We start from the raw sequence: 26,952 nt of genomic DNA on the forward strand, positions 1-26,952 counted from the left end.
AAATAAAAAATGAAGAAAAATGAAACAACCGATTCACTTAGTATGTTTAACTCTACAGTGTTTGGTTGGTAATTCTAGACATTATGTTGTTACTTGTAGGTTAGTGTCTCCTCCTCAGCAGATCCCCCCCCTCCCTCTGAGGTCAGAGGTCAGCAGGAGGGTCACCAGGTCACGGGGTGAACCCTCCTGTCAGCCTGAAGTCCATCTGTCTGGCAGACAAAACAGACAGACAGGTTACTATGATGACTTTATGGACAGAGTTTTCACTTGTTCATTTATTTACTGGACTAATTACTTTTGTCCAGGCAACCGTGTCCTTTTCTGACAGCAACAAATGTATTTATCTGAGTTGCATCTTACACAATCATACCCAAGTCACTGAGTACACAAGTTGAACAGATGATTTCACCTTAATGTTTTTCCACTGGATGTCTTGAGTGCGCGTTTGGCCTTTTGGCACAATTGGTGCGTTTGAAAACACGCACGTCCGACGCTTCCTTTCTGGCTTTAGAACAAAAGTCAAGACGATAAGCATTTCAGAGTGAGAAACATGTGTTTACATTGAGGGTGGCGCACTGATTTCACACCTGCAGCATTAGCCCAGCAGACTCTGCCAGGCAGGAAGCTGCGACGCCACCTCCACTCCACGCGGCGTCGCCGGTGTTTCCACAAACTACTGTCGTGTTTTCTGTCAAGTTCTCTTCATGCATTTGTCGGCGTCTAACACGGAAGTTGCATAACAACAAGTTGTCTATACAAAATATAACGACCGCATGAGATGTAACGTCGTCCCGTAGCGGATACTTTAAGAGGTCATCCTCCAGCTTCACCACAGCCGACAACATGGTCAACATCGGGCTCACTAAAGTGGACGATGCGCTGGCAGCGAAACACCCGGTGGGTTTTGACTTTCACCTTCTCACACCTGGCTCTGTCTGGACCCCCTCGACTGGAGGACAGTGACTGACATATGAGCTAATGATGAAGTGCTGCAAACACTGACAGCTTTGGACTGCAGTTGAAAGTAGCGTCCAAAGTATTTAGCAGAATCTATCATGTCATGATGGCTGTTGTGTTTTTCTCTCCCAGGGTTTGGAGAGATATGCTGCTTGTCAGTCTCATGCCTTCATGAAAGGGACTGGAAGCTTTATATTTGGTAAATGATATATGATATGTTGCTCACTGCCAGGCACACACATTGGAAAATACAATTTCATAAAAACTTAATGAATAATAATGTATTGTACAGCTTGTCTCTAACCGTTCCCACAGTGATTATTGTTACCTTTATGCTAGTTATAATAATACATTGTCATATCACATTGCTGTTATAAATCTTTCAGTGTATTGTTGCCTTCCTGATGTGCCACATGTGTCCTGTGTCACCTATAGGTGCTGCTGGATTATTTGTCTTTCAAAAGGTTCTGCAGAGGAAGTTGCCTTATCCCCTTCAGTGGAACCTGCTCATTTCAATCGGTGAGAAACATAGGCTTTAAATGGTAACTAATAAACCAGTGGCAGTTATTTGCTGTATAAGATAACGGAGATGTCACTGTTTTGTCGTTACTTATAGGGATGATGGTGATGATTTGATTTCTTTTTAGTTTTCTAGTCTGTCTATATGTGTAATTTGTGCCCTGTCTGTTCTCTTGTATGTTACCAAACTTGTTTTGTGTTTAAAGTGCTCCATAAATAAAGTTGCCTTGTCTTGCCTTTTTCTCCACTCCTCTCCTCTCCTCTCCTCTCCCCTCTCCTCCTCTCTTCTCTTCTCCTCTCCTGCCAGTGGCCTCGTCAGTGGGGAGTTATGCAGTGACACGCTGGGAATCACAGAAGTGCTCAGACTTGTGGCTGCTGATAGAAACGGGCAAAGTCCCAGACAGATCGCCACCACAGGGTGAGTAGATGGCAGTGACCTTTCCTCTCAAGCTTGAAAATTAGGAAATATGGAAATTGTAATGGCAGTATTAGTTTTTCAGATCATGTTTAGGAAAGTGAAGCGACAGGGCTGCACAGTTTCAGTCCTGGGCCGTCTGTGTCGTGTGATTCTGAACAGATTTATCTGAACTGGCGCTGGTTCTTTAGATTTGCGAACTCTCTGGTGTTTTTGTTATCTTTCTCTCTGTCTATCTTTCAGTGCCCAAGCCAGAGGAACCAGTAGGACCTAAGAAGACGACATATGGCGATGTGATGGAATGACAGTGCTTTGGGACATTAAAGACACACACACACACACACACACACACACACACACACACACACACACACACAATTACAGTTCTGTAAATACGGTCATTTATTTATACAACTACACCTTTTCAGAATATGTATCTTGTTGGAAAGCATATTGCCCTGCAAAGCTAGAGAGCAGCAACTGCAGGAGAGCAAGACAAAGTGAAAGTGAGAGAAATGGCTTCATTAACTTCATCTTCATCATATCCTGTCCTGACAAAAGTATTCTTGGTACAGATTCAGAACTACATAAATTATATTGTTTTTAATTTTTGTTAAAATTAAATCTAAATCTTGACCTTTCAAAAACACACACACACACACACATACACAAAAAGCAGTTGCTGCTGTTTAGCTTTGTAGAGCAGCATAGTTTTATTTTCATCATGTCTCACTGGATGCTTTGTCACGCAGGAGATGAGATAAGCTTTTATCCAATGTGTTTGGACCGACAGTGGATCTTTTTCACATTGACTTACTTGATGAACGATGATGTTATGCATGGAGAGAGAGCTGGAGGTGAGATGTTACATAATTAATTGCATCCCAATTTTAAAGGATTGCTACTACAGAAAGTAAAAATCTTATACATACGGCCTAATTTTATTTTTTTCAGTAGGCCACATGAATGAAGTGTTAGTATTTATGAGTCTGTGGATCTTTTGGATTTCATAACAGCATTTAAGTCTGGATAAACTGACACATTTTCTCAATCGGAGGTCAGGAATTTGTTTTGGTGTTCAGGGGGAGTCGGATGTTAAGCCTGTGATCCAGCATTATTTTGATGTGTTTGTTGGCAGGACATGCTGCAGAATTTATTCTGTAATGTGAAGGTTCGCCACTAGTGGCCGCTCCATACCTCATGGGATCTGCAGAGCTGTTCATGTTCTTGTACCCTCATGGGTAGAACAAGCCAATAAAGGACCATTACATTATGTATCCGTGCATCACACAAACACTTTGTGTGTTTTGGTTTCAGAAGTGTGACTTCAGTTAGACATTCATATATTTAGTTGTGTTATGCCCTCTGTTCCAGAAATCCAATTCTTTTGGAGTGAACATGCTCTTTAATTAACATTCTTAGCCATTTAATAAAATGCTGAGTGCAGCAGTGTCATCCTCTTGAAATTATTTAACTTTTTGCCTTCAGCCACTGAATGTTTATTCACTCTGTCTTATTCAGTTCTGTAATGCTCCAGTGATCCCTGCGTTATCTAAAGATTAGCAAACATTAATCCTGTCTGGGTTTATATCACTTTTGCATCTGTGAGTGCTTTGCAAAACACAATAAATTGCATGGGATTAGATGCTAATGCTAATTTAGAAGTGTTGACGAATTGAACAAAAGCTGTAAAGATGAAAGATGGGAGGGGAAAAATAGAAGCAAATGCTAATTGAATATTTGTCTACAATTGCTCCTGAAGTTATTATTGAAGTGAGGGGGAATAAGGCAAGAATTGAGAGGGGAGAGAATGACAGAGAGGGATGAGACCAAAGTGTTTCTCTAATTCTAAAGGCCTCGCCCACAGGGTGACCTTAGATCTACCTCCATCCTGCAATACTTCAATTAATTGTTTTGCTTTGTTAAGATCTAAAAACAAACGCGACCCTATTCTGCCCGTAGGTGTAACTAAACCAGTCCAAATCCATCCGCTTGGTCCGGATCTGGCCAGTGATCTGAGAATTTGACTAAACAGAGATTGCACATGTCATATTTGTATGAATGTTGGCTATTTTTGATTAACTTGGACGACATTCAAGCTTCAAATGTATTCCTCAGTCAACCTCAAACAAATCTGAATGCTCACTAATGTCAGAGGACAGGAAGATGTTTTAGTTGACACATTCAGGCACTGTAAGTAAAAGCCTCAAAAGATTTTTGACTCATAAAACTTTGTATACCAGAATAACTTGTTTAGGGTTGTACTATATGACTCATAATCCTGTCTCTACATAGAAAAATTTGTACTTGGCTCAAAGAGAGTAGATGTGACAATTTGTCTGGGAAAAGTTTTTCTTTGCCATTCTGAAAAGATTAGATGGTACTGTTTGTGTACCACTCATAATCTTCCAACTAAATGAAACAAGTGGATGTTAGGTTTATGTTGAAGTTCTGGAGGTTCCTAAACAGACACTTGGTCTGGGCAGATTAAAAGCAGGCCGGGATGCAAACAGCTCCCAGGATTACTTGGGGGCAGACTGTCATATGTCCGCCGTGTGTTGGCAGTGTCTTTCACACTTGAGTAGGATGGTGTGGCAACGTAAAGTGATAATCCACTGGGTGCCAAGGTCTGTCGCTGCCTGGTGGACTTCCAGTCTGAGACTCCCTCTTGGCTCCATCTGCTGCGCCTCTTATGTCTAGATATAAAAGATTATTAATCCGCACAGATCTCAAATAAACAGCTCTGTTCTCTCTTTTACAAAATAGCCTTAATGCTCATCTTCCAAGAAAACTAAAAATGACAATCCATCTGCTGACCCAGAACAAGAGTCAGACACCAGGGACGATCACTATGTGCATATACAGTATATCAGTAAAGGTAAAGTTGCTCGAGGCATCGTAGAATGAACGCTGACATTTATGCCTTAAATTTGTCACAACTGGCATAGTGCGCTATCATTTACTATGAAGCTTGGCATTTATAAAAAAATAAAAAAATAAATACTCCGAGAACACTGCCCAGTTAGTTTATTATTTTATTTATACAGTTTAAAGTTACAGGGACAGTGCACATTAATAGACATTTCTGTAAATGTGCCAGTTTAGCTATCTTGGCTAATTTTCAACTGCAGTCCCTGGGCAGGTGTAATGACAGCTACAAAAGACACATGAAATACATTAACTCAGGAACAGCAATACAAAACAGATAAATTATCAACCACATGATTGACTCCATAGATATCTTAAAGGAAGATGTCAATCTCCATTTGATAACACTGTACTCTGTACACCACTACACTGTTCCCCCTACATTCATTCAGCAGCAGTGGGCCACTAGAGCAAGAGCACCGCCACCACTGCTACAGGAAATGTAAAGTTTTAATCAACTTTTAACTTAATTTCCTTCCAAAACACAACCATGTATAGAGCTCCTGTTTTGAAGTGGTGGCTTCATCATAGTAAAGCATCCAAATAATAAAGCCTGTATTGGAGCTGTCCTCTGCAGTAGAGCTGAGACTGTAGGACCAAAATAGCGATAGACGTGGAACTAAAATGAATCCCTAACCCGCACTATAAAAAATATAGAGAAACAAGGCTGCAGTCGTTTGAACAATAAAGCGCAGCAGTCACTGACAGCCTTGTTAATGTTTCTCTGGTGGTAAAACCCATGTTCAAAAAGGCAAAATGAGATTATGATTATATTGTGCTTTTTCTAAGCTACACTGTGACTGCAATTTGCATAGCTGAACTAGTTTCTCTTTCACTACTGTATAACAATGTGTTATTAACATTCTGCTCCAGTGCAGGCAGTTGAAACAATAGACTCTTTCAAGCATGGTGTAACACCTTGAGTGCACAGAACGACCAAAGTCCAGGCTGTAGATTCACGGTGAACGACCCAAAGAAAATCCACTAATAATGGGAGCTGGGAGCGCCGGCAGCAGGGGGAACATGAGCGTGCAATGCTTGAGGAAAAAAAGAAAGAAAACGTTTGAGATGGGAGATGCTCATAGTAAAGCCATTCTGAATAAGGGAAGACTTTGGCTTTGATTTAATGTTTTTTTTTCTCTCTCTCTCTCTCTCTTTACATCTCTGTGCAGTCTGAATCCACCCCCACTCTCGCTTGCTCTCGTCCTCCCACTGTAACTCAGATCTGATTTAACACCTCCAAGATTTGAAGGGTTTGAAGCCCCCCCCCCCCCTCCAAAAAAGAAAAACAAAAACCCCTAATGTATTGAATCAGCTCTCAAATCCTCCGTCACATGCACAGTGATATTGCTAAAGGGACAGACTGAGAAACAGAGCAAATAAAGAGGCAAAGGACTGTGTGTGTGTGTGTGTGTGTGTGTGTGCATGTGCATGTATATATGTGTTAAACAAGAGGATTGACATGGCCAGTGGAGTTGAGGCTCGGTATATTCCTAATAACTAAAACAAACAGAAGTGCAGACCGGTCTTTGCACACACGCATGGTTTAAAACCCTGCACAGCGTCTTCGTGCAGAGTGTGTGTGTGTGTGTGTGTGTGTCGGTTTGTGCAGCAGCAGTGTATGCGTGACAGCAAGAGACAGAGAGAGAGCGAGAGAGGAGAAGAAGAGGGGGATTGAGCGCTCAGTTGTCTGACCCTGTGAGTCTACTGATCAGACTGAGCTGAGCTCCTACTGGACAGCCTCTCTCTCTCTCTCTCACTCGTTATCTCTATCTTTATCTCTCTCTCCCCTTCTTTATTTCTGTCTTTCTTTCTCCTTGGTCTTCTTTTCCGCCACTTTGTCTCAGTGATATAACCACAGTGGCTCACAATGCATGAAATCAAAAAACACATACAGTTTCCAACATAGATAACCCAGCCCTGGTGGAAAAAACAAAGCAACTCCTGGGTTAAATCTATACTCTGACTCCATGTTATTGGGTGTTTCACTGCACCAAATCCATTGAATTATGCCCTCTGGCCCACTGTAAGTCAATTAAATTAATGTGTTATCAATAACAGCTGGTATGTGATTGATTGTTATTGGGAGGGGGAGAGAAGAGACACCCTATGTATGTTTGTCCTGTGAGGGGATTAATTGATTGTGTGGCATCTTTCTACCTCTTTTGTAATAATGTAAAAAAAATTATATAGAGCATTTGATGAATTTAAAGTGAGAATATGTGATATAATAGCCATTCTGACAGGAGAAATGACTGAATAATACCGGTTAGGCAGGCAATGAATTACAGAAAGATCTTTGTGACAGTGACACTAAATAACTTCACCATTAATCACTGATAAGGTTTCTGTGGATGGCAATGGGACGAGTATTCGAGTCTGGGCACATTAGAGAGCGTTTGAGACAAACTGGGCCGAGGAGTTGAATGTTTCTCCCTCTGGACGTGACTCACCGCAAAGGAAAGGGAAGCAGAAAAGAAAAGTGTCCCTGAAGTGCCAGAAATTGTTGTGATATTTTGACTCTGTGGAAGTTAAGATTCAAGTTGCGACTTGTGTGCAGGGGCGGAGTGGAGGGTAAAAACACCTGAACCTTTCAGCCTGACCAAATTCTTGGTATTCACTCTAGCAAGTAATATGATGAGTTTTAAAAAAACATGACACCTACTCTCCCATATTGACTGCTGGAATGAAAGTTAAACACAGTCTTTACTATTGAAGTTAGGAGTCATCATAGGAGTTAAGACAGTTGCTTATAAAATATTTCATTTTTTGAGGACATTTTTCAAATATTGCCTGATGAATTTCATGTAACATTTTTTCCCCCACCAAAATGGATAGGCTATAGTGTTCTGGAATTAAACCCTTCATATCAAACAGATTCATAAAGATAGGGGTCTTTAAAGGAAACAAAATCATAAATGAATGCTTTTCTGAAAATATCATTGCTTTTTGTTTTGTATTGGTAATGGGTTGCTTGTATTTTTCCACACCTTTCTTTACCACTACACCCTGGCTGTGTGGAGGATCTAATATCAGGCTGTATGGATCTCAGGGTGAATAACGTCTCGGCATTAGTAATAACAAAAGCACAACTCAAACTGGTGCCTTCCTCGGGCCTGCACCAATGGGCGCTCAGCTGCCGCTCGCCGCGGCCAATGGCAGGGTCCCAGGACTCACACACGCAGATATTTGAAGGGCGGTCCTGACAAAAAAAAAAGAAGAAAGTATATGGATTGCAGAGCTGCATAACTGGGTTAGAGAGTTTCGGCGAGAAAGTAGACACTGAAAACGATACAATCTACGAAAGATTTGGGGGAAATCTTCAAGTGTTTTTTCTATTCAAAAAGCAAGTATTCGTTTCGGTTATTCTGGATATTCTGTAGGTTTATGTGAACGCAGTAGCCAAGTTGTATTGGTGTGATTTAGTTTATCGCCATTCAGTGGAAATAATTGATAACTTCATGGCTTTGATAGCGACTGACCAGGGCTGCAAACTGAACGGGCCACCGGCAATTTATGGTAGAATTGGCGCAAGAAAAGAAGTCTTCCAGGGCAAAACTGTCAAAATGCAGCCCAAAGAGACGGAGTATTCAACAGATGGCTTGCCCAAAGCGTTTCTACACAGTCTGAGGACCCTCTTTGACATTTTGGATGACGGCGGACGGGGCTTCGTCCACATCTCGGAGATCGAGAGCCGCTGGCAGGGCGCAGAAACCCGGGACCTGCCCGGCGGGGTGCTGGGCTGCCTGAGGCGGGTCGCCCCGCCGCATGGCTGCCTCACTTTTGAGCGGTTTGTCGCGGGGCTGCGGTACTCGATGCTCAACCCGGAGAACAGCCATCACTTCAAGGCCCAGGCTGCCGTGCACCCGCAGCAGGCACAGCCGCACCCGAAGCAGCACCTCCCGCCGCAGAAGCCCGCCCCGCTCTCCACCTGCAGCGTCGGGACGCGGGTTGAAAACAAAGTCCGCCCGCTGGGGCCGAGCAACGTGACCAACACCGCCCAGCACCGGGCGTCCTCCCTGCAGAGCCGGGCCAGGCCCGAGGAGGGGAGCGGGTACCCCGCGTGCGGACCATCGCGATACAACGCGGGCTTCGAGAGGTCCGGACGGAGTTTGGAGAGGGTCCCCGGCGTCCCGGAGGGCGGGTGTTACCGGACAGACCCGGTCCATGTGGCCAAACAAGCCGTGCCACAGCAGAGCCGGGTGAGGACCATTGAGTCTCTGGCGCTGGAATCTCCGCAGCTCCAAAGACCGAGTAAGTCTGTCCAAAACATTAAAAAATAAAACTCATAAATATATAAAATCAAAGATATTTAGGGTAGGATTTCAGAACCTTGCTGTCCATAGGCGCAGAGTCACTAGATATATTTTGGTGTGTGTGTGTGTGTGTGTGTGTGTGTGTGTGTGTGCAGATGCAGTTCAGTGAGTTCAGGGAAGACTCATTATGTCACTCTCTGTCTCCATTAAAACGGTCAAAACTGTCAGAGCCCTGATACCACAGTGTGACCATCTCTCACCTGAGCTACTGCAAACAGACAGACAGACACACACACACACACACACACTCTCTCTCTCTCTCTCTCTCTCTCTCTCTCTCTCTCTCTCTCTCTCTCTCTCTCTCGTCAGTGCTAATGAAACAGCTGCTTCCATCCCACTTTTTTTTCCCACTTTGTTTGTGTCTCTTTGTTGATTTGCTCCTGTTGTTGTCAAAAGGCTTAAAGGATTACAAGAGAACCTGACTTGAAATAAAGAGAAACTCCTGAGTGGACACCCAAAAAGTGTATAAGATTATGAGTCAGATCAGGCCACTTGAATTTAGGAGTCTTGTCATGAAAGGCTGATTAACTCCTGCAGTCCTGTCAGATCACAAAACAGAATATACTCAGAAGTAAATCATCAAATTACATGCATATTTGTGTTGATAAATCCACTGCAATCTTGTAATTATACAATGCATTTTAAAAATACACTGTATTGCGTCAACCCATGCAGTGGCCTACACACACACGTGCTTGCTCACACACACACACAGTCTGCTGAGTGTGTCAGTATTTGTCATCTGGCAGGCGTAAAAGCGTGCGAGTGTTTGCTGTCTTGGGAAGGTAAAAACGTTAACTTTAAAGGAGAGTCCTGGCCAGAATCCCAGCAGGGGTCAAGAAGAGTCATTTGGGGGTTTCGCTAACACGCTACTCGGGTATCAGCATTATGTCACAGCTTAAACAGGCCGTTTGGATGCCTCTGCTCAAATGAGGGGCGCCTAACTGAGTAATTGCCGTTGTTATCTCTGTAGATCAGGTCAGAGATCATGTCTGAAATTCCTGGAGAGATTTTTTCCAGAGTTTTCCTTGAGGGTTCTGGTCTGTGGAGGGGTGAGGAGCCCGGCCTTCCCTGCTGTGGCTCTCTGGCTGGGGAAGGGATGACGGACAGTTTTACGAGCACCCAGGTGTTCAGTTAGAGTCGCCCTGGTGCACCTATAGGTGGGTGAAATGCCCGCGTTGCTGCTCTTTATCTCGTTCATACAGTATGTACAGGCTGTCAAACAGGCTCGCTCTCGTTCTTTCTTCCTCTCACGCAAACAATCATACACATACATTTCATTTTTCTCTCTCTCTCTCTCTCTCTCTCTCTCTCTGTCACACACACACACACACACACACACACACACACACACACACACACACAACTGTAAGAGTCTGTCAGAGTTTGCCTGATCTCTATAGCCAGGCCTGTCTGGAGCTATAAGTGTGACACATCTCTCCGTCTCTCTTCTCTCTCTCTCTCTCTCTCTCTCTGTCTCTCTCTCTCTCCCCATCTCTCTCTCTCTCAGCCCCCGGGGGCCTTGACTATACTTACATCACTTGCACTCAGGACAGAGCTGCCGTTCGTTGGGAGAGATAGATAGATAGATAGATAGATAGGCGAGCAGTGTCCGCGCTGTAATCTCTCACATGCAGCCAAACCCTGCTGGATTAGGCCAGATTACAGCAGACAGGCCCGGGCTCACTGAGGCACGACAGCGGTGAAATCCTCCTCACCCCTCTGGACATCATCACCAAGCACGGCCTCTCTTGCTCTCTTTCAATTTCTCTCTTGGTTTTTGGGAAAGGTGTTGGACTTTGATACCAGTACTACTTATTAAAGTGCATGCAGCGAGTCATGCTCTCTCTCTTATCGTTCTGTTACAGGATGCTCACAAGGATTGAATAGGAGGAACCCAGTCCTTATCAGTCTTTAATGATCAACTACATGAGATCACCTGCACATGGAGCATAGCTGTAAAAAGTAGGCAGTCTGAAGTAGTGTTTTCCAGGCCTGGAGAAGTTATGAAAAGTGATAAAAGGGAGAAATGTTTTGGAAAAGTCATGAAATTTTATTTGTGAAGTTCATGATTTTTTTTTTCTTGAATACTGTCAAATGTCACAAAAAGATGCGTCTGGCTCCGAAACAGTGAAAAACAAAGTAATGCTTAAAGTTAGTGTAATTGTTGGTTACTTTTTAATTCAGTCTCATTCAAAATTGGTCATGGATATTTGTAAAGTGTTGTAATTTCATCAGTGAAAAGGTGTGGGAACCCTGAAAAAAGGCAGTCAGAACTGTGTGGAATATTTTCTCAATACGGGCAAAAAGAGATTTAGCATTCACCAAAACACAGAATGTGATGTAACAAATCTTTGTGCCGTAATCCAGGGCGAGCATCAGTACAGTTGTTAAAAAGAATGATGCACTAACCCACAGATGGGTGCTGTAGCGGACATCAGGCCAAACCGTCACGGATCTACAGGACCTTCAGACAGGCTGCTCCATTCACTGATCAGATATCGGGAGAACCGCGGTTGCCAGGTCTATCGTCCATGTGACAGAGTCTTTTTACGTCCTGACATAGTATGGACTACGAGTAGCTATGTCTGAACATATAGGGACAGGCAGGGTGTTCATCCACCCATTGCCTGAGATTTTGGGGAAAAAGATCCTCACATCATACAGTAGGTTCCACCTGTAATGAATCCACACCCCACAACTCTCTCCAGCCAAGTTTCTTCTTCTTCACACCTTCCCAGTTCTTCCCCTGACCCTGTTTTGCCTGAGAGACGGCCTTGGCACAGCTTGATACTTCCTCCTGCTGATGGATTTGCTCCACAGCCATCTTTCTTTTCTTCTTTTCTCTCATCTTTCTTTTCTCTGAGGGAGTTGCCCTGCTCCATAAAGTCGCCCGATGTGCAGCACGAAGCCTCCCAGGCCTCCAGGAACCATATTTGGTTGCACATTAACAAGGAAGTTTTGATGAAAGCACTGACAGAAATTATTTACTAGATGATTAAAATTATTTGTTTTTTTTGGTCTCCTCTGTATTTTGAATATTACTGTTTTTACATCATTTGTCCTCATGTTTTCAGTGTGCACCATGCAATGGAAATAATCCTGCTTTGCTGATACCAGAAATATTTGCTGAATACGGCTCCCTCCTGTGGTATACATCGGCAAACCAAATGTATGCATTATCAGGTCAAAGTAATACATTGTCTCTCATTTCTGTCTCTCACTGGTGTTCTTTTTCAGTGTATGTTTACAGACATTTAGACATTTATACAAATAAAATTACATTTAGATTCGTCTTTTAAAGGCACACTATGCAGGACTTCCCCCCACGCTACATGCTGTTTTGCCTGTGTGTGTGTACAGTCAAATTGTGGCCGCCTCCGCGCACCGTCCCACCTCCTCTTCATGTGCTTTTTGTGAGCGATGTACAACAGCTATCCCATTGCTTTTGCTGCTCTGAAAGCAGCCAAACAAACGCAACGTTCTTTCAGGCGTCCATATTGTTCCTACCTCAACCACTTTAACGCTCTGAGGTGGGAAGAAGGAAATTCCAAGTGGGAAGTTTCCCAGTTGTCTTGAACGTACCACACTTGCCAGTGAGTCATGCCAGTCATGAGTATTTGTATATATTGCCAGTCTAGTGAAGTGGTAATAAAGTGTGGTCATTTAAAAATGTTTTAAGCAATAATATCCTGCATAGTATGCTAATCAACATAAATTTACCCAGTGGGCAGCTTACTTTGGGCCTAGAGGACAACTGGATGTAGACACCCGGGGGTGGGGTTTTGAAGACAGTTAGGTACGATCCCACAGAGGCTGGCTGCAGTGGAGCCTGGAAGGAAACCCAGTGTTTGTTCATAGAGGCAGCTGGAAGCAGAGCTGGAGGACAGTCTGGATGGCAGCCTGGTGTTGACCCAGAGACACAGCTTAAAGTAGAGCTGGAGGATAGTCTGATGGCAACCTGGTGTGGGTGCAAGGAGGCGTCTTGAAATGGAGAAAGGGAGGCAGGCAGCATGATGTAAGGCCTGGAGCTTGAAATGGGGTCTGGAGGATAAAAGCATGGTGTGGTCCGAGAGAGTCGGGGGGGTCGAGGTGGGGTCTGGAGGACAGTTGGGTGGAAGAGGAGCCTGGAAGACCTGACTGATGTGGTTCTGTGTGTCATTGCTGTAATTATTTATGGTGTGTTATGTGGTTAGGTTATGTTTTACAGTATGTTTGTTTTATGTTATGTAAGGTGAGGTACGGGTTAAGTTAGGTTGGGTTTTATGTGTTTTAGGTCAGGTGAGGTTGGGTTATTTTTTTTACTTCAGACGTATTTTATCATTGTCTTCTTCAGAGTTTCATCTCTTCACTGTCTAAATCCTTTCATTCTCCTTCCTCTGGGTACTCTCTCTCTCTCTCTGTTCTATTAACCACCTTTCAAATTTCTCTCTTTTCCTTTCAGCCTCCTTCAGTTGAGGCTGAAAGGTAACGGGAAAGTCTCTTTTCTCCCGCTCTATCTCAGCACATGTGGTGGAGAAAAACTCCCTCATGCACCAGCTCCTTGCCTTTGTGCATCTCCTCAAAGTGGGTCTTGGCAATTTCTTTTTCTGATGTTGCATTTTCGATTTTTCATTCATCCAGAAAATAATTCACCTACGCTTGTTCTTGTCCTTCACAGCAGCTTCCGCAAAAAGGTCGTCCTCCTTTTCATCCATTTCCCTCTGAGTCTTGTCTGTCAGTTTGAAGCACATGTTGGTCTCAGGACTGTTTTAGGGCCTTGAGGCTCGGCCCTCAGTCTGACTTTGGCTTTCTAGGGCTTGGGCCTGGGGGACCAGTTTGGGACTGGGGCTTGGTGTGGGTGACGTGAGATTGGGTCTCGGCTTGGACCGCTATGGTTTTAGTCTGGACGTTGCATTTGGCCTCCTGGGTTTGTGTCCTGGGCTTGCACATGAGGAAATGTTTCTTGTTCTAACAGTTTCCTAGTTCACCAGCTGTGCTTCTTAGAACTTCTGCTCATACTCTTTTTCCATATTGTCTTCTATTTTCTGCTCTATTTTCTTTACTGCCTCTTTGCATTTCTCGTTCATTTTCACTTTTTCCTCCTTCAACTTCTTTTCATATTCCTCTTCAGTTCTCTTCCTCACCACCTGCTCCTACACTTTGCATTTCTCCCTCATTTTTTTTTTTTTTTTATCTTCGTTCAACTCTCCTATAGGAGACAAGCATCAATCATTTCCCTCCTGTTTTACATTTCAGTTATATTGCTCCCATTATTATATTATTATTATATATTATTATATTAGGTATATCTGTTGTTCTTATGTAACCCAATCCAGTGTTGAGACTTCAGGTATGAAGGCTGGATGTAAATGAAAACTATCTAACAAAAAACACATCAAGTGTCTGAGCTTGTGAAAAACAGATGGACGTACTTACCTGGAGTATGGTGTTTACATGTCCAAACAACACCTCCAGTAATGCTACTAATGTCGCATCCACATGTCTTAATCATAACAATAATATTCAAGATATAGCTTTAATTGAGGCCACATAATTAGATGAAGGTGTTTACGTGACCCATGCCTTCATCACATCAACAACACTAAAGTTGTCAGAGCAATCAAGCTCCTCTTTTTGCCATATACAGGAAGGTTTGATGGCTTTCAGTGTCATCTGTGCTGTTCAAAAGAACATATACATATTTTTTTAATTTAAATAAAAAATATTATTAGTTTTATTGGCCAGTTTTGTAAGGACCCCATCTTCAAATGGGGGCATACACTTCACACATGGCACCCTAAGCCCAAATATGTCTGATGTAGACCACTTAATAAAAAGTGCAAATGCTTTTTGTACACCATCAGTACACACACACACATGCACACACACACACACGCGCACACACACACACACACACACACACACACACACACACACACACACACACACACTCAAAAAGTGTTTGTGGCATGCATATTTCTTCGTATGCATGCTATAACAACACTCTCCATGACCTGTTTTTATCCTATTGCTTACCAGTTGTCAAATTCAATGTTTTTCATTAACAACATTTGAGTATCTTTTAAACAAACTGACTAGAGTGATGTATTCAAAAAAGGACTGCACAATGTGCGTATTTTCCTACAATGTTAACATACGTTATTCTCAGCAGATACCCATTTAAACTTGGGATGCGTAAAACCAGTAATTACCGGCTGCATTCCTGACTCCACTGTTGTGCTGAAACTGATTTGAAATGTCTCTGCTCTCTCCTTTGTCTAGGTGTTGTGGAATCAGGTTTACCGAGATCTCAGAGTGAATCAGCTACAGGATTTACTGGCGGCTCCAGGCGGCACGGGCGGAGTCGGGATGAGCAAAGGCGGCACACCATATCCAATGGCGTGGACTACGGAATGGTTGGTACACATGTACACACACACACCACACACACACTAACATTCCTGTCTTTGTGAGAAACATGGCTATATGTCAATCACAACGTTTACATGGACGGATAATTCTGTTCTTAACCCGGTTATTCAACTAACCGGGGTCGACATTTAAACATCATAACTGTGTTAGAACAACCGGGTTCAGCTCATACTCTGATTATGAGAGAAACCTAGTTAAGATGCCTGGCTTACTCCCATATTAAACAGGTTACTGTGGCATGGAAACATCTTACTCCTTTCACTTTTCGTTTACGCTGTCTTCGCAAATTCACTCCCACAGCATTATGGGCATTTTGAACAAAAACCTGCTGACAAGCAGAACTTACTATTACTATGACTCTAACTATTGTGATCATCATTTCCTTCCCCTGTGTTGGAAGTAACCTACTGCTGAGTCAAAGAGGGTAGCTGGCAGTCGCACCTTTTTATATTGTTTTGCTGGCAGACCGTCCCGTCTGTGGATGGGACACTGCAGGTGGACAGGAATATTCTGTTAATTTGTTTATTCATGGCAACAGGGAGACTCAATCACGGTGCAATTAAACAACTATACCTGAATAAGGCTTTAAATGTAGTCAGTGTTAATGAATTCATTCTGATAACTCCCACAAGTTTGTGTTTACTGCCTTTATATGTGACCCGAGGTCATTACACTTTAGGGTGATTTTTCAATTAGTACCTTTTGTCTTTTTAGTTGTTGCTTCTTGAGTTGGGTGAGAGAGCAGAGGATCACTATTGCAGACTTTCAGACAGACAGAGGTTTTTTTAAGACTAAGACTCTGACGATCTTTAGTCTGGTTGGATATTTCAGGGCTTGTGCCTTTTCCTATCAATAAACATTTTATTTATGTAGAAAAGTAAATAATGGAAACGTGAAAATACCAAAACGATGGTCTGCTTAGTGCAGGCTGCCCTCGGTTTCACTTTCTATTGGCCCCCACATTCCCCTCCCACCCCTCCCTCTCTCTGCCCCTCCCACTCTCCAGTCCTGTGCTCATGCCTCCTTTCTCGCCCGCTCCCTCACTCTCTGTCTCTCCCCCTGCCTCACCATTTCCTATCCTCTCTGGCTTTGCCTTTTCTCTCTCTTTCTGTCCCTATTTCTGTTGCCGTCTCTGTCTTTCTTCCTTGACCTCTTTCTTTCTCTCCTCTCTCTGTTTCTTGGAGAGGCTGACTGACTGACTCCCCTCCTTCTCCCTCCCTCCCTCCCTCCCTCCCTCCCTCCCTCCCTGCCCCTCTCCTCCCCCCCTCCCCATCTGTCCCTCCCACCCCCTGGCCAACTTGGCCTGCTGCTGCCCTGATGGTAGTGAGCCGGGTTGGGCCCAGGGGCCTGGTGGAAGCAGGGGACTCGCTTGGCCGGCCCGGCCCGGCCTGGACAGCTGTCTGGGCCGCCTACACTACTGTCTTCATCCCCCTCAGCAGCAGCCTCTACAGCAGCAAGGCCCTGCAGTTTTTCCTCTGGGTGAGTAGGATAGCAAAACAGAAGAGAGCGATAGAAGGGGGAGGAGGGAGGGAGGGAGAGGGGGAGAGAGAGAGAGAGAGAGGGAGAGGGAAGAGGTGGGAGAGGATGGCATGGACATGAGATTACTGGCAGTTAGTTCAATTTGGTCTCTGAGACGGTTTGTGTTGGAGTGTGTTTGGGCAGATGTGCATCAGGTTGTTTCAGTATTTAACTTTGAGATTGAAGAGAAAAAGGTGAGATAAACACATGTCATCAAGTTCATGTTGGATGGGACACTATCCACTCTGTATCTGTGCTTGTTTTAGGGACTTAGCTCCTTGTTTGTTGGCTCTAACTTGTTGGTAACTGCTTGTGTTATTGGAGGACTTCAAGGTGCGGAGCGTGCCGTTTGGTGTTGCTTTGTAGATTAAGGTTGAAAGGCCATTATATTGGTCTTTGTGTTTTTAGCTAAGCGGTGTCATGTTATTGTGTGTTTTGTGTGTGTGTGTATTCAGGGTGTGGGTTCATTCAGCCAGCTGGGACACGGACACCGCACACGCACACATTTCCATAACTTTACTTTCCATAACTTTATCATTTACTGTTCCGTTCCCTCCCTTGTTCTCTGTGTGGATTTCCCCCCTCTGCTCCCCTTTAAAATAGCCGATTTGCCTTTGCTGCGGCCCACCACACAATCCTCCAGCCTGACACTGGGTCATGCTTCATTCTAGGCACGGACACCCCCTCCACCCCCTCCCTCTCTTCCTGTGTGCTCTCTCTCTCTTTCTCTCTCATCCCCTCTTCATTCTGTGTGTGAAAGGGCCGTAAATCTGTTAAATATGCATTAACAGTTTGAGTTTGGTTCCTGGGAGCCCTCATCCGGGATCGGTATACTTCGGTAATACACTGCCCCGTGTCATGTAACGCTTTTGGGACGTGTATCGCTGTGTTTGGCTGTGTTTTGGCGAGTTGTGGAATGTATTTAGAGGCAGGGGGAACAGGAGGATGGAGGGATGGGTGGAGAGAAAGATGACACACCAGGTGGCTGAATGCCAGCGGTGGGGCCTGGGCTGTGGCAGGGTGCCGCACGGACAGCCTGGTCAGCACAACTCAATGCGGCCTGGCTGGGATGCACACACACACGCACACACACACACGCACACACACACACGCACACTTTCTGTCACACATCTCTCTCTCTGCTTTCTCTCTCTCTCTCTCTCTCTCTCTCTTTCTCTCTCTCTCTCTCTCTCTCTTTCACATACACAGAAACAGACACACTTTCTGTCATACATTTCTCTCTCTCTCTCTCTCTCTCTCCCTCTCTCTCTCTCTTTCACACACACAGAAACACACACACTTTCTGTCATACATGTCTCTCTCTCTTCTCTCTCTCTCTCTCTCTCTCTCTTTCACACACACACACACACATAAACACACACACACACTAGGGTGGCCATGGCTGAAGTGGGTCCGCTTGTTTACCCCATTCTTAGGTTGCTGCGCGGTTGCCATGACACTGGACTGATTGCTCCTCTAAACATTGTCTCTGTTCAGGATGGGGTGAGAGTCAGGCACAATTGGTATGGCGCCATTGTCTCCACCAGCACAAAAGAGGTTGCTGCAGATGCCCATGTGAAAAGATTGGAGTTTGTCTACCATGCAAAGTACTGGCAGAACCAGAATACATGGTTTCATTTGATCTTGGCAGAGATCAGCCGGCTTTGTTAGTGATGGCATGGAAAATACGTAAATCAAGTTTGTTTTTATGATGTCTGGTGTGTAAAGTGATCATACGGGAATGGACTTCAGGCCGGTCCGTTGTGGTTGTTAATCACGTTTTTCTTTCTTGTCTTCTTTCCTCTTTCCTTCCTCTTTCCACCGTTTCTCCCTTTTCCTATCCCCCTTTTCCCTCTCCTCCCACATATTCTCCTTACTCAATTCCCTCCTTCTCAACTCACCCAGTTGAAGCAAATGAAGGAGCTGGAGCAGGAGAAGGACTCCCTGCTGGCGGGCCTGGAGGTGGTGGAGCGGGCCAGGGACTGGTACCAGGGCCAAATCCACAATGTCACGGAGAGACAGCGGCAGGTCGGCCAGAGCACCCACTGCACGGTCAGTACACTGTAGACTGGACCTGGGTGAAACTACAGGAGGATTCCACTTATAGAACCAGTGTTAACTTAATCTCCAGTCCAAAATATGAACTGTATCTGTAATTCAAAACTGTAAATGAGACATATCAATAGCAAAATCTTATGTACTACCATGTACATTTGCATAGTCACCTTATTTAGCTGTGTATTAATGTGTTTTTGTATCATGTAGTAGTATCATGGGATTTACTGAAACCACTAATTCTTGAAAGTGGATATTCATTAAGATTTTCATTGACTTTTTCTTCTGCACTGGTTTTGAACAGACAAATACTTCATTAATTGCTAATAACTGAAATCTGAACATTCTCAGTGATCTATGAATTGACTGAATATGAATATTTATGAATTTAAAAACACTTCCCAACGAAACAGCATTTAAATTTACCCCTTTTTCACCAAACCTTTCCCTGGTTTGTTGAGTCATCGCCCCTCACCTCCTTCTCATAACACTTTTCAGGTCTTGAACTACTTTCTTGAATTTCATATGTCTTTGTATCTTTCTCTCCTGCCAGGATTTCTTCACAGAAGCCAATCAGAGTCGCATGAATGTTCTAATTCCCAAACTGCAGGAAGTCAACCGCTGCCTTAATGACCTCATTTCCTGCACTGGGATGGTGAGTGTTACAGACTGTAGGCTCCACATAGGGTAGTTTTACCCGTCATGGGTCTAATAACACCTAATGGTCGAGATGATCAAACTTTGTCACGCGTTCCTCGCTGTCCAAGGATAAGAAGAGGCAATTTACAGGAAAATTTGGATTCCAGGGTTAAACAGTTTCCTTTATGGGTGAAATCCACAACGGGCAGGTTATGCTCTCATCTCAAACTACCACTGACCTATCTTTATCTTTTGAATATTGACAAGGAGATTTGTGTTTTACACAGACAGTATATTATATGCTCAAATATAATGGTTTTAAAATAAAAAATCACTTTAACACTGTTAGAATACAGCTGTTGGTGATGTCCTTTGCATTTCTGGGCCCATTTCTGGTGTATTTTTTTTATTATTGGATAACTGTCCAAACGTAGACGGCATGACGTCATTTCCAACGCAGCTACAATGGAGTGTGATAGGAGAAAAAAGTTTAGCCATTTAAAACATCAACTGTAATCGTCAGGTTTTGGTGTCAGTCCCTCAGAATCAAAGAGTGAGGTCTTCTTTCTAGAGCCGCCATTTGGCACCGACGTCCAACAGCCACACAGGGAGAAATCCATCATAGAAGAGGCAGAGAGACCAATTTCTCCACCGACAGTAACCTCAATAGACCAGAATGCAATGCAGCCACAAGACATGTTGTGTTTTGAATAAGGAGCTCTCCACCCAAACGTATAACCCACAGCTGAATGCAACGAGTCCAGGCACGTTCTCTGGGGGTGGTTGAAAGGCAATCTGGGAAATGTAGGAAATAACTAGCTGAAGTAGAAGTGGACGAGGCACGTTGAGGGAAAGTGGGTCCAGCAAAAGAGTAAAGGACAACACTTCATCACAAAATAACTCCTGGAATGTACTGAACATCACAGATTGATGATATCTAACAGTGTAAGAGTATCTGAAGGTGGACTTTTCCTTGAATGTGGTTCCTCTTCTCTCTCAGCAGTCGTTCCCTGCCTCTGGTGCTCAGACGACAGCTGTCTCCTCCAGCTCCCAGCCTCCAGCTCCGCCACAAGCCATCCAGAGACTGAAGGACCAGAACCGTCTCCTCACGCAGGTAAATCACATTCAATACAGCCAATATATAGAAGTCACTAATAGCTTACACTTCATTACTGCCATTTTAAAAAAAAGTTGCATCAAAGTACTTTTGCTTCCAGTGAACTCCACGTTTGGCAGTGTGCATTTAACCCACTCCATCTCTCCTCTCTTCTTCTTTTTCATCAAGGAGGTGACAGAGAAGAGCGAGCGGATCACGCAGCTGGAGCAAGAGAAGTCGGCCTTGATAAAACAGCTGTTTGAGGCTCGGGCCCGCAGCACGCAAGACGCCAGCACCATGGACTCCACCTTCATCTAGTCCTACTAGACACGACACCATAATGTCACCATGTTTCAGCTGTGAAATGGCCGCTATTCCACCGCAATACAACCATCACCAACAAAATGTGATACAAACATTACATCGCGATTTGACGTCGATATACAGTACCTGCGCTGGTCTCCAGCCTCATCTGGAGCAAACTTTTGATAAGACTGAAGCGATCCTGTCTGGCAAGCTCAGCGCGGCAGGACCCTTGTTTACCCGACTGACCACTTGTGGCAGTGAAGCACCTTTAGCCACTCCATCGTAAGACCCCAGACTGCAATATGTAACCACTCCACCCCGAAACAAAACATGCACCGCCTAGAAGTGAACACTCCAAGTCCGAGTCCAGCTGCCCCGGGATCCAAGATCCTGTTACTTGTTGCCTTCCCCGTTTCCTACCGATGCCGCCTACACTCCCACCAAGCTGAAAGCCTGGAACTATCACTAACACTCCTGAGAAGCTGCTGAGAAGCTGCTGAGATCCCCTCGCTTCATTACTTGCAGGATAGTGGCATCTGCTGGATCTCAAGAATGAAACCAGACTTTAACACTCCCAGAAGAGTATTTTCACTCCTGTCCCTGCACTGTGTAGGCAACAGGAAAACATGGGCTTTGACCTAGACCTTTGTCTCCCAAAAACTGTTGTACAAAGACGGTGGGTGGAGTGATTTCCATTGGAAGTATATGCCACATTCGTATTGTTGAATAAGAAAATAAATCACCAACTGCACCTGCTTGCTGTGACCTATCAATCATGTTTTTATTAAAGTCTTTATTTCAGGTGCTTTGACCCCAATCACCTACATTCAGCCCATCTCTTTCAATATTTCCCCACTTGCGTGTTTTAGAAGTAATGTAACTGATAATGATAATAATATCTGTTTTCCTGACATGGGGACACTTGGCGGTGTGTAGAGTGTGAGACAGAGGATCTAGCTATAGGGTGTCACCTGTACAAGTGAGTAGAACAGTGTTTTTATTAGTATAGCAGCACGTTTGATGTCGTAACCTTTGCCTGAACTTTGAGACAATTGTTTCAAACACTGAAAAAAAAAAACTGATGGGAGAGCAGCCTACAAGCCGACGAGATGTAGTGGAGGAGATGGATGAGAGAAGTTTGCACGTGGAAGAGACTTGAGGAGGATGGTGCACATGGTGAATGTGTTGGAGCCCAGTTGATCCCCAGCTCAGGGTCACGGCACCACTGGACCGGACCGGGCTGGGAAGGCTCAGACTGAAGTGCTGCAGGGTGGGATCTTCGGTTGGCAGACCTCTGATGTCATATCACGTCACAAAAAAACAAAACACTAGACTGGCTACCTAGTGCCACATCCCGTCTTTACAGTGGATGCTTTTTTTTTTTTTTTTTTTTTTTTTTTACTCATGAAGCCTTTGTCATAGCATGGTTCATATTTTTCAGTTCTAAATATTCGCTATTCTGAAGAGATTTCCGTTTGAAACCTGGAGATTAAACGTTAGCACAGAAGTTGATGCCCTTTGGTCCTCACAAGTGTCCCTCTAAACCAGCAACAGGCTGGAAGTGGATGGTTTCTGTACCGTATTGTAAAAACACTTAGACATCCACAAGTTTACAAGAGGAATATTTAGTTAGTGAGTGGCGGTAGAAAAGAAATATGTAGTTTTGTAATGGAACTGTTTGGTACTGCTGGGATGTCTGCACATAACGTAGCTACAGTGTATACTGTTGATGTCTGTTTCCCGCTTGTTTGATTGTATGACTCTTGCTGCTCAAACTACATTATTTGTGAGTGCAACCCTTTCCCCTCTGCTTCCTATCAAGAGTATTCCAGCTTCCAGTGAACTGTAAAATAAAAAAAAATATGACCAAATGGTGTTAAAATGGTCGTATGAGACTCCGTCTGTATTGCTCCTTTGCTGTGTGTTCTTATCTTGTGACCTTTACCATGTATTGCATTGTATCAGAACACCTATATGAGGGTAAGTAGGCTGTTTAAATTGTTTAAAGCCAAATCAATGCGTAAAGTATTAATCAAATTGACATCCCAATTTGTACATTCCATGATTTACCAAATTTTTCCTCATCCTTCCATGTGGTACCGACAGCTTCCTATTAAAAAGTGGACCAACTATTCAATCCTTCATCCTTGTTTTGTCAAAAACATGAATGATTTGAGAAAAAATAAAAAAAAACCAATAACAATAAAAAGATTTAAACACACAAGCACAAAATTAAAAAAAAACAGATTTTTCAGGCCATGTTTTATAGATGAATAATTTTGGTACAGATGTGTGATATGTCAGGTTTAAGCAAAAGAAGACTTGTGTTCAATATTATAGTAGAACAAGACAAGATGACCGACTCACACATCCACAGTTGTTTTCTTTTTCTCTTCCTTTTTTTCTGTCCCTGCTTGTTAATAGTACAACTTCACTGATAAAAAACATTCTTGGCATGGCAGCACCGAACAAGGTGATTGGTTGTGTTCGTAATTTGTTTTTTGTCGCTGTGTGTTTCTGTTAAAAAGCCGTAGAAAAAAACACCAAAGAATCCACCCAGCAGATCAGTGAATTTCCAGAATGCTGCTTCATGCTCAGTTCAGCTGTGACTCCCTGTCACAAATTAAGGAAATGTCCCCTAATAGGCCGGATGGTATGATGTAATGCAGCCAGCAGATTTACTCGTCCCCCTCAGATGTGATTAGGTCTGGTATATTTTAACAAGGACTATAATCTTACTTGGCCTGCAGCGCTCATAGAAACCCGCCTGGAGAATTGGTGCAGTGAATCACGAATGTGTGCAGCTGAAAACTCCAGAGGCAGAGATGTCATACTTAAGAATATGAACTTTCATTCTACAAATTAAATCATCAGTTGTATATTATCCTAACTCTTTACTGTGTGGCATGCTGGTAACAAGTTTTTCATCATATTATTTAACGTGAGATTTGCAATTCTATATCTTCAGCTTCAGCAGTCTTCTCTTCAAGGCTCAATTGCCCCTAATCAATAAGGTCTGCAGAGGAGGTTTTGCAAATGATGTTGAGGCAGACTGCATTTTGCATGCAGCTGCTCATCCAAACACAGTAAATCTACACAGGAACAGCAGTATCAATATAAAGGCTTACTGCCTAGTGCCTACAACATGATAGAGTTACATGAATTATCAATATAAAATCAACTTACAACATCTCTACCTATAAACCAAGTAAATAGGTATTTATTTTCAAAATACTGGAAGATTGGTGCTTTTTGTTGGGGTTTTGCGATTTTTAACAAAAGTAACAGGCCCTGATTAGCAAAGCAATATACAAAATAACGATTTGAATCTGTTCACTCCAAGTAATTTTACTTGGAGTGAACTAAATATGTACAGCAGCATTGATAGACAGTGTTCAGAGGGTCAGTAATGTGCTTGTACTGGAACCGGTTCAGTGTTTTTTATTGAGCCGTGGGACGCTGCGGAGGGGAGCAAGGTTCAGCACAGCTTTTCAACAACCTTCACTTCACTTCATTTCCTTTGTACCCATCACTATTGGATCTGTAAGCATGAGTAAAGAGTAAAGCACATCTCAACCTTGTATCTGTTGTAATTGCCACAGTATACTTATAGTGCAGTGCTGTGTTGATCTGTACAGTATATTCAACAAAACAAAATGACTAAAAAACATAATTTTATCTTGATAAATTTCCTTTTAAACATGACACGTTTCTTGTCACTGTGCCTTTCCAGCTCTTTACTGGCAGGAAAAGTGGTATGCCATTAAGGAAGACATCGTTATAGATCAATAAAAATGTAAACATTTCAAGAAGCTTGAATCGTCCCTGAACAAAAGGCCTATTAAGCTGCATGACAAAAGCAGCGGTGTGTTGTGTCAGTTGTGGTGTGTGTTGGTGCCCCTGATGCAGAATCTGGCAGACGTCTGAGAACCTTCCCTTATATGAGCGAGACGCGACTTCTGTGAATCTGACACCAGTATAAACAACTTCAGAGACAGTCACACAAAGGTAAACAAACCCGGGTCGAGTTTCAACAGATGGCTGCCAAGCTGTTCAAATAGACTGAAACAGACACGAAACAGCCCACTATAATACCACAATTAGTATTTAAACTTTGGCGCTTATAGTATACCAGTGAATAAATGAGGAGCGATGAAGACATCCCTTGGGAATGCAATCTATGTGTTGTGATAGATTGTGTCACTATGGTAAAAACCCAATAGGCCTTTACTGTTATAAGTATATATAATCTAAAATACAGTATGTACAATAGAGTCTTAACTTTATCCCAAGATGTTTTGGTCACCACACAATCTGCAGAATGAGTCTGATCTGCACAGCGGCCTTTTCTCTGAGTCTCTTAATTGTGTAATGAAACATGGCCCTTGAAAAAACAGCACAGTGTACACACACACTTCCTATCCACCTGAACATAAAGACAGCCAGGAAATACTAAAAAGTGCATAACAGTGAATCACGGCATTAAGTGGCCCATAGTGATTGGCAATAGAGACAGTAGTCTTTGCTCTGCGCACCACCGACAGGCATGACGACAGGCAAGTCGAAATGTGTCAGCCTCATGTAACAGATTACACACTGTTACACTGAATTTCAGAAGTGATTTTCTGGACTGTTGCATCAGTTGTTTACTACCGATTTTCCGTCAGGCACCAATGGTTTATTGCATCATTGCCAATCGGTGTGAATGGATAACGGCTTGCCACAACATGTCCTCCAAACAAACCCATTAGACTCCTCACTCTCCCCACTCTGTCTTCACAGTTAAACGCCTTTTCCAACTCCACTTTTACTCTTCAGTTTGCCAAATCACTCACAGTTTTGCAGTTATATTATTAATTCGTTTAAATCTGCGATGAATGCACAGTGTTATAAGTGAGGCCAAGCAAGGCATCGTGGTATCCAGGGGGAGATCTTCCAGGTTCCACACCCTTGTCTCGACATTGTGATTGGATGGAGTGGGATCCCTGAAGTGTTGGGTCATCTTTGAAGGGCTGTTTTCCATCCCTCATTTTGAGGTGAGGGCTCAGTATTTGCTCACACTGGGACAGAAGTACACAGGAGTCACAAGGATTATGCGGGGAGCAGGGACACCAGTCACTGAAACAGAAGGCGCTGCATTATCCTATTGAACAGGTGAGAGTAATTTCGCATAAAAGGGTAACTTCTGACCTCTCCATTCAAATGGAAACAGTTGTTAGGTAAATATTCTAATATCTACTCTGCACAGTGAGTTGTATTTCATTGTGGGTGGGGGAAACAGAATGGCAATGTTCCAGCACCACTGACTTTATTAGATATTGCAAACCTTCTCTACTTAGACTCTGGTTGCACATATACATATCGAGGGCTTGGAGCCAAAGGGGCGTAAGTGCGTTATAGTAGATTTTACAGGAGAGCCAAAACAAATTTTGATCAAACTTGGATCGGCTGCCACATACTAAGCACAATATTTTAACTTTTTGTGTTATCAGATTGAGCATTACTATAAAAACAATACTGCTGCAGTTTAAGTTGAATTATATTTGTTAACTTTTTTAAAAATGGCAAAAGAGTGAAATACGCCTTTTTGGCACAAACATTGTCCCAATACAGCCATGCAGAATATGGGCATATGTAGGTAAACAATTGTAAAACACATTCATTTTAAAACAAATCTAGCAATTACAATTCAATCAACACTGAAATATAAAACAAGATCAGAATGAACATCTTTATCTTGAAGTAATGCTCAGCAACTTTCACCAAGGCCTTTAAAATTGTAGGCTACA

The 26,952-nt window shown here is 43.3% G+C and overlaps 2 protein-coding genes across 3 annotated transcripts; both read left to right on the forward strand.

The window, feature by feature from the left end:
• The first annotated feature begins 743 nt into the window (after positions 1-743).
• On the forward strand, positions 744-3,339 carry tmem141 (transmembrane protein 141). The gene is made up of 6 exons (XM_078287991.1): positions 744-897; positions 1,090-1,156; positions 1,393-1,476; positions 1,784-1,894; positions 2,135-2,217; positions 2,252-3,339. The coding sequence occupies exons 1-5, from the start codon at positions 844-846 to the stop codon at positions 2,194-2,196; spliced, it is 378 nt and encodes a 125-aa protein (XP_078144117.1). The 5' UTR covers positions 744-843; the 3' UTR covers positions 2,197-2,217; positions 2,252-3,339.
• Positions 3,340-8,181: 4,842 nt separating this feature from the next.
• Positions 8,182-23,122, forward strand: sapcd2 (suppressor APC domain containing 2). Of its 2 annotated transcripts, none has more exons than XM_071905974.2 (6): positions 8,182-9,073; positions 15,400-15,533; positions 18,973-19,119; positions 19,676-19,777; positions 20,762-20,875; positions 21,047-23,122. In XM_071905974.2, the coding sequence occupies exons 1-6, from the start codon at positions 8,281-8,283 to the stop codon at positions 21,173-21,175; spliced, it is 1,419 nt and encodes a 472-aa protein (XP_071762075.2). In that variant the 5' UTR covers positions 8,182-8,280; the 3' UTR covers positions 21,176-23,122. The 2 variants fall into 2 exon arrangements, with proteins under 2 accessions (XP_071762075.2, XP_071762077.2); XM_071905976.2 differs by having other exon boundaries at positions 20,765-20,875.
• The last annotated feature ends 3,830 nt before the right edge of the window (positions 23,123-26,952 follow it).

The sequence above is a fragment of the Centroberyx gerrardi genome, chromosome 2, assembly GCF_048128805.1.
Source record: "Centroberyx gerrardi isolate f3 chromosome 2, fCenGer3.hap1.cur.20231027, whole genome shotgun sequence".
In the NCBI taxonomy this organism is placed as follows: domain Eukaryota; kingdom Metazoa; phylum Chordata; class Actinopteri; order Beryciformes; family Berycidae; genus Centroberyx; species Centroberyx gerrardi.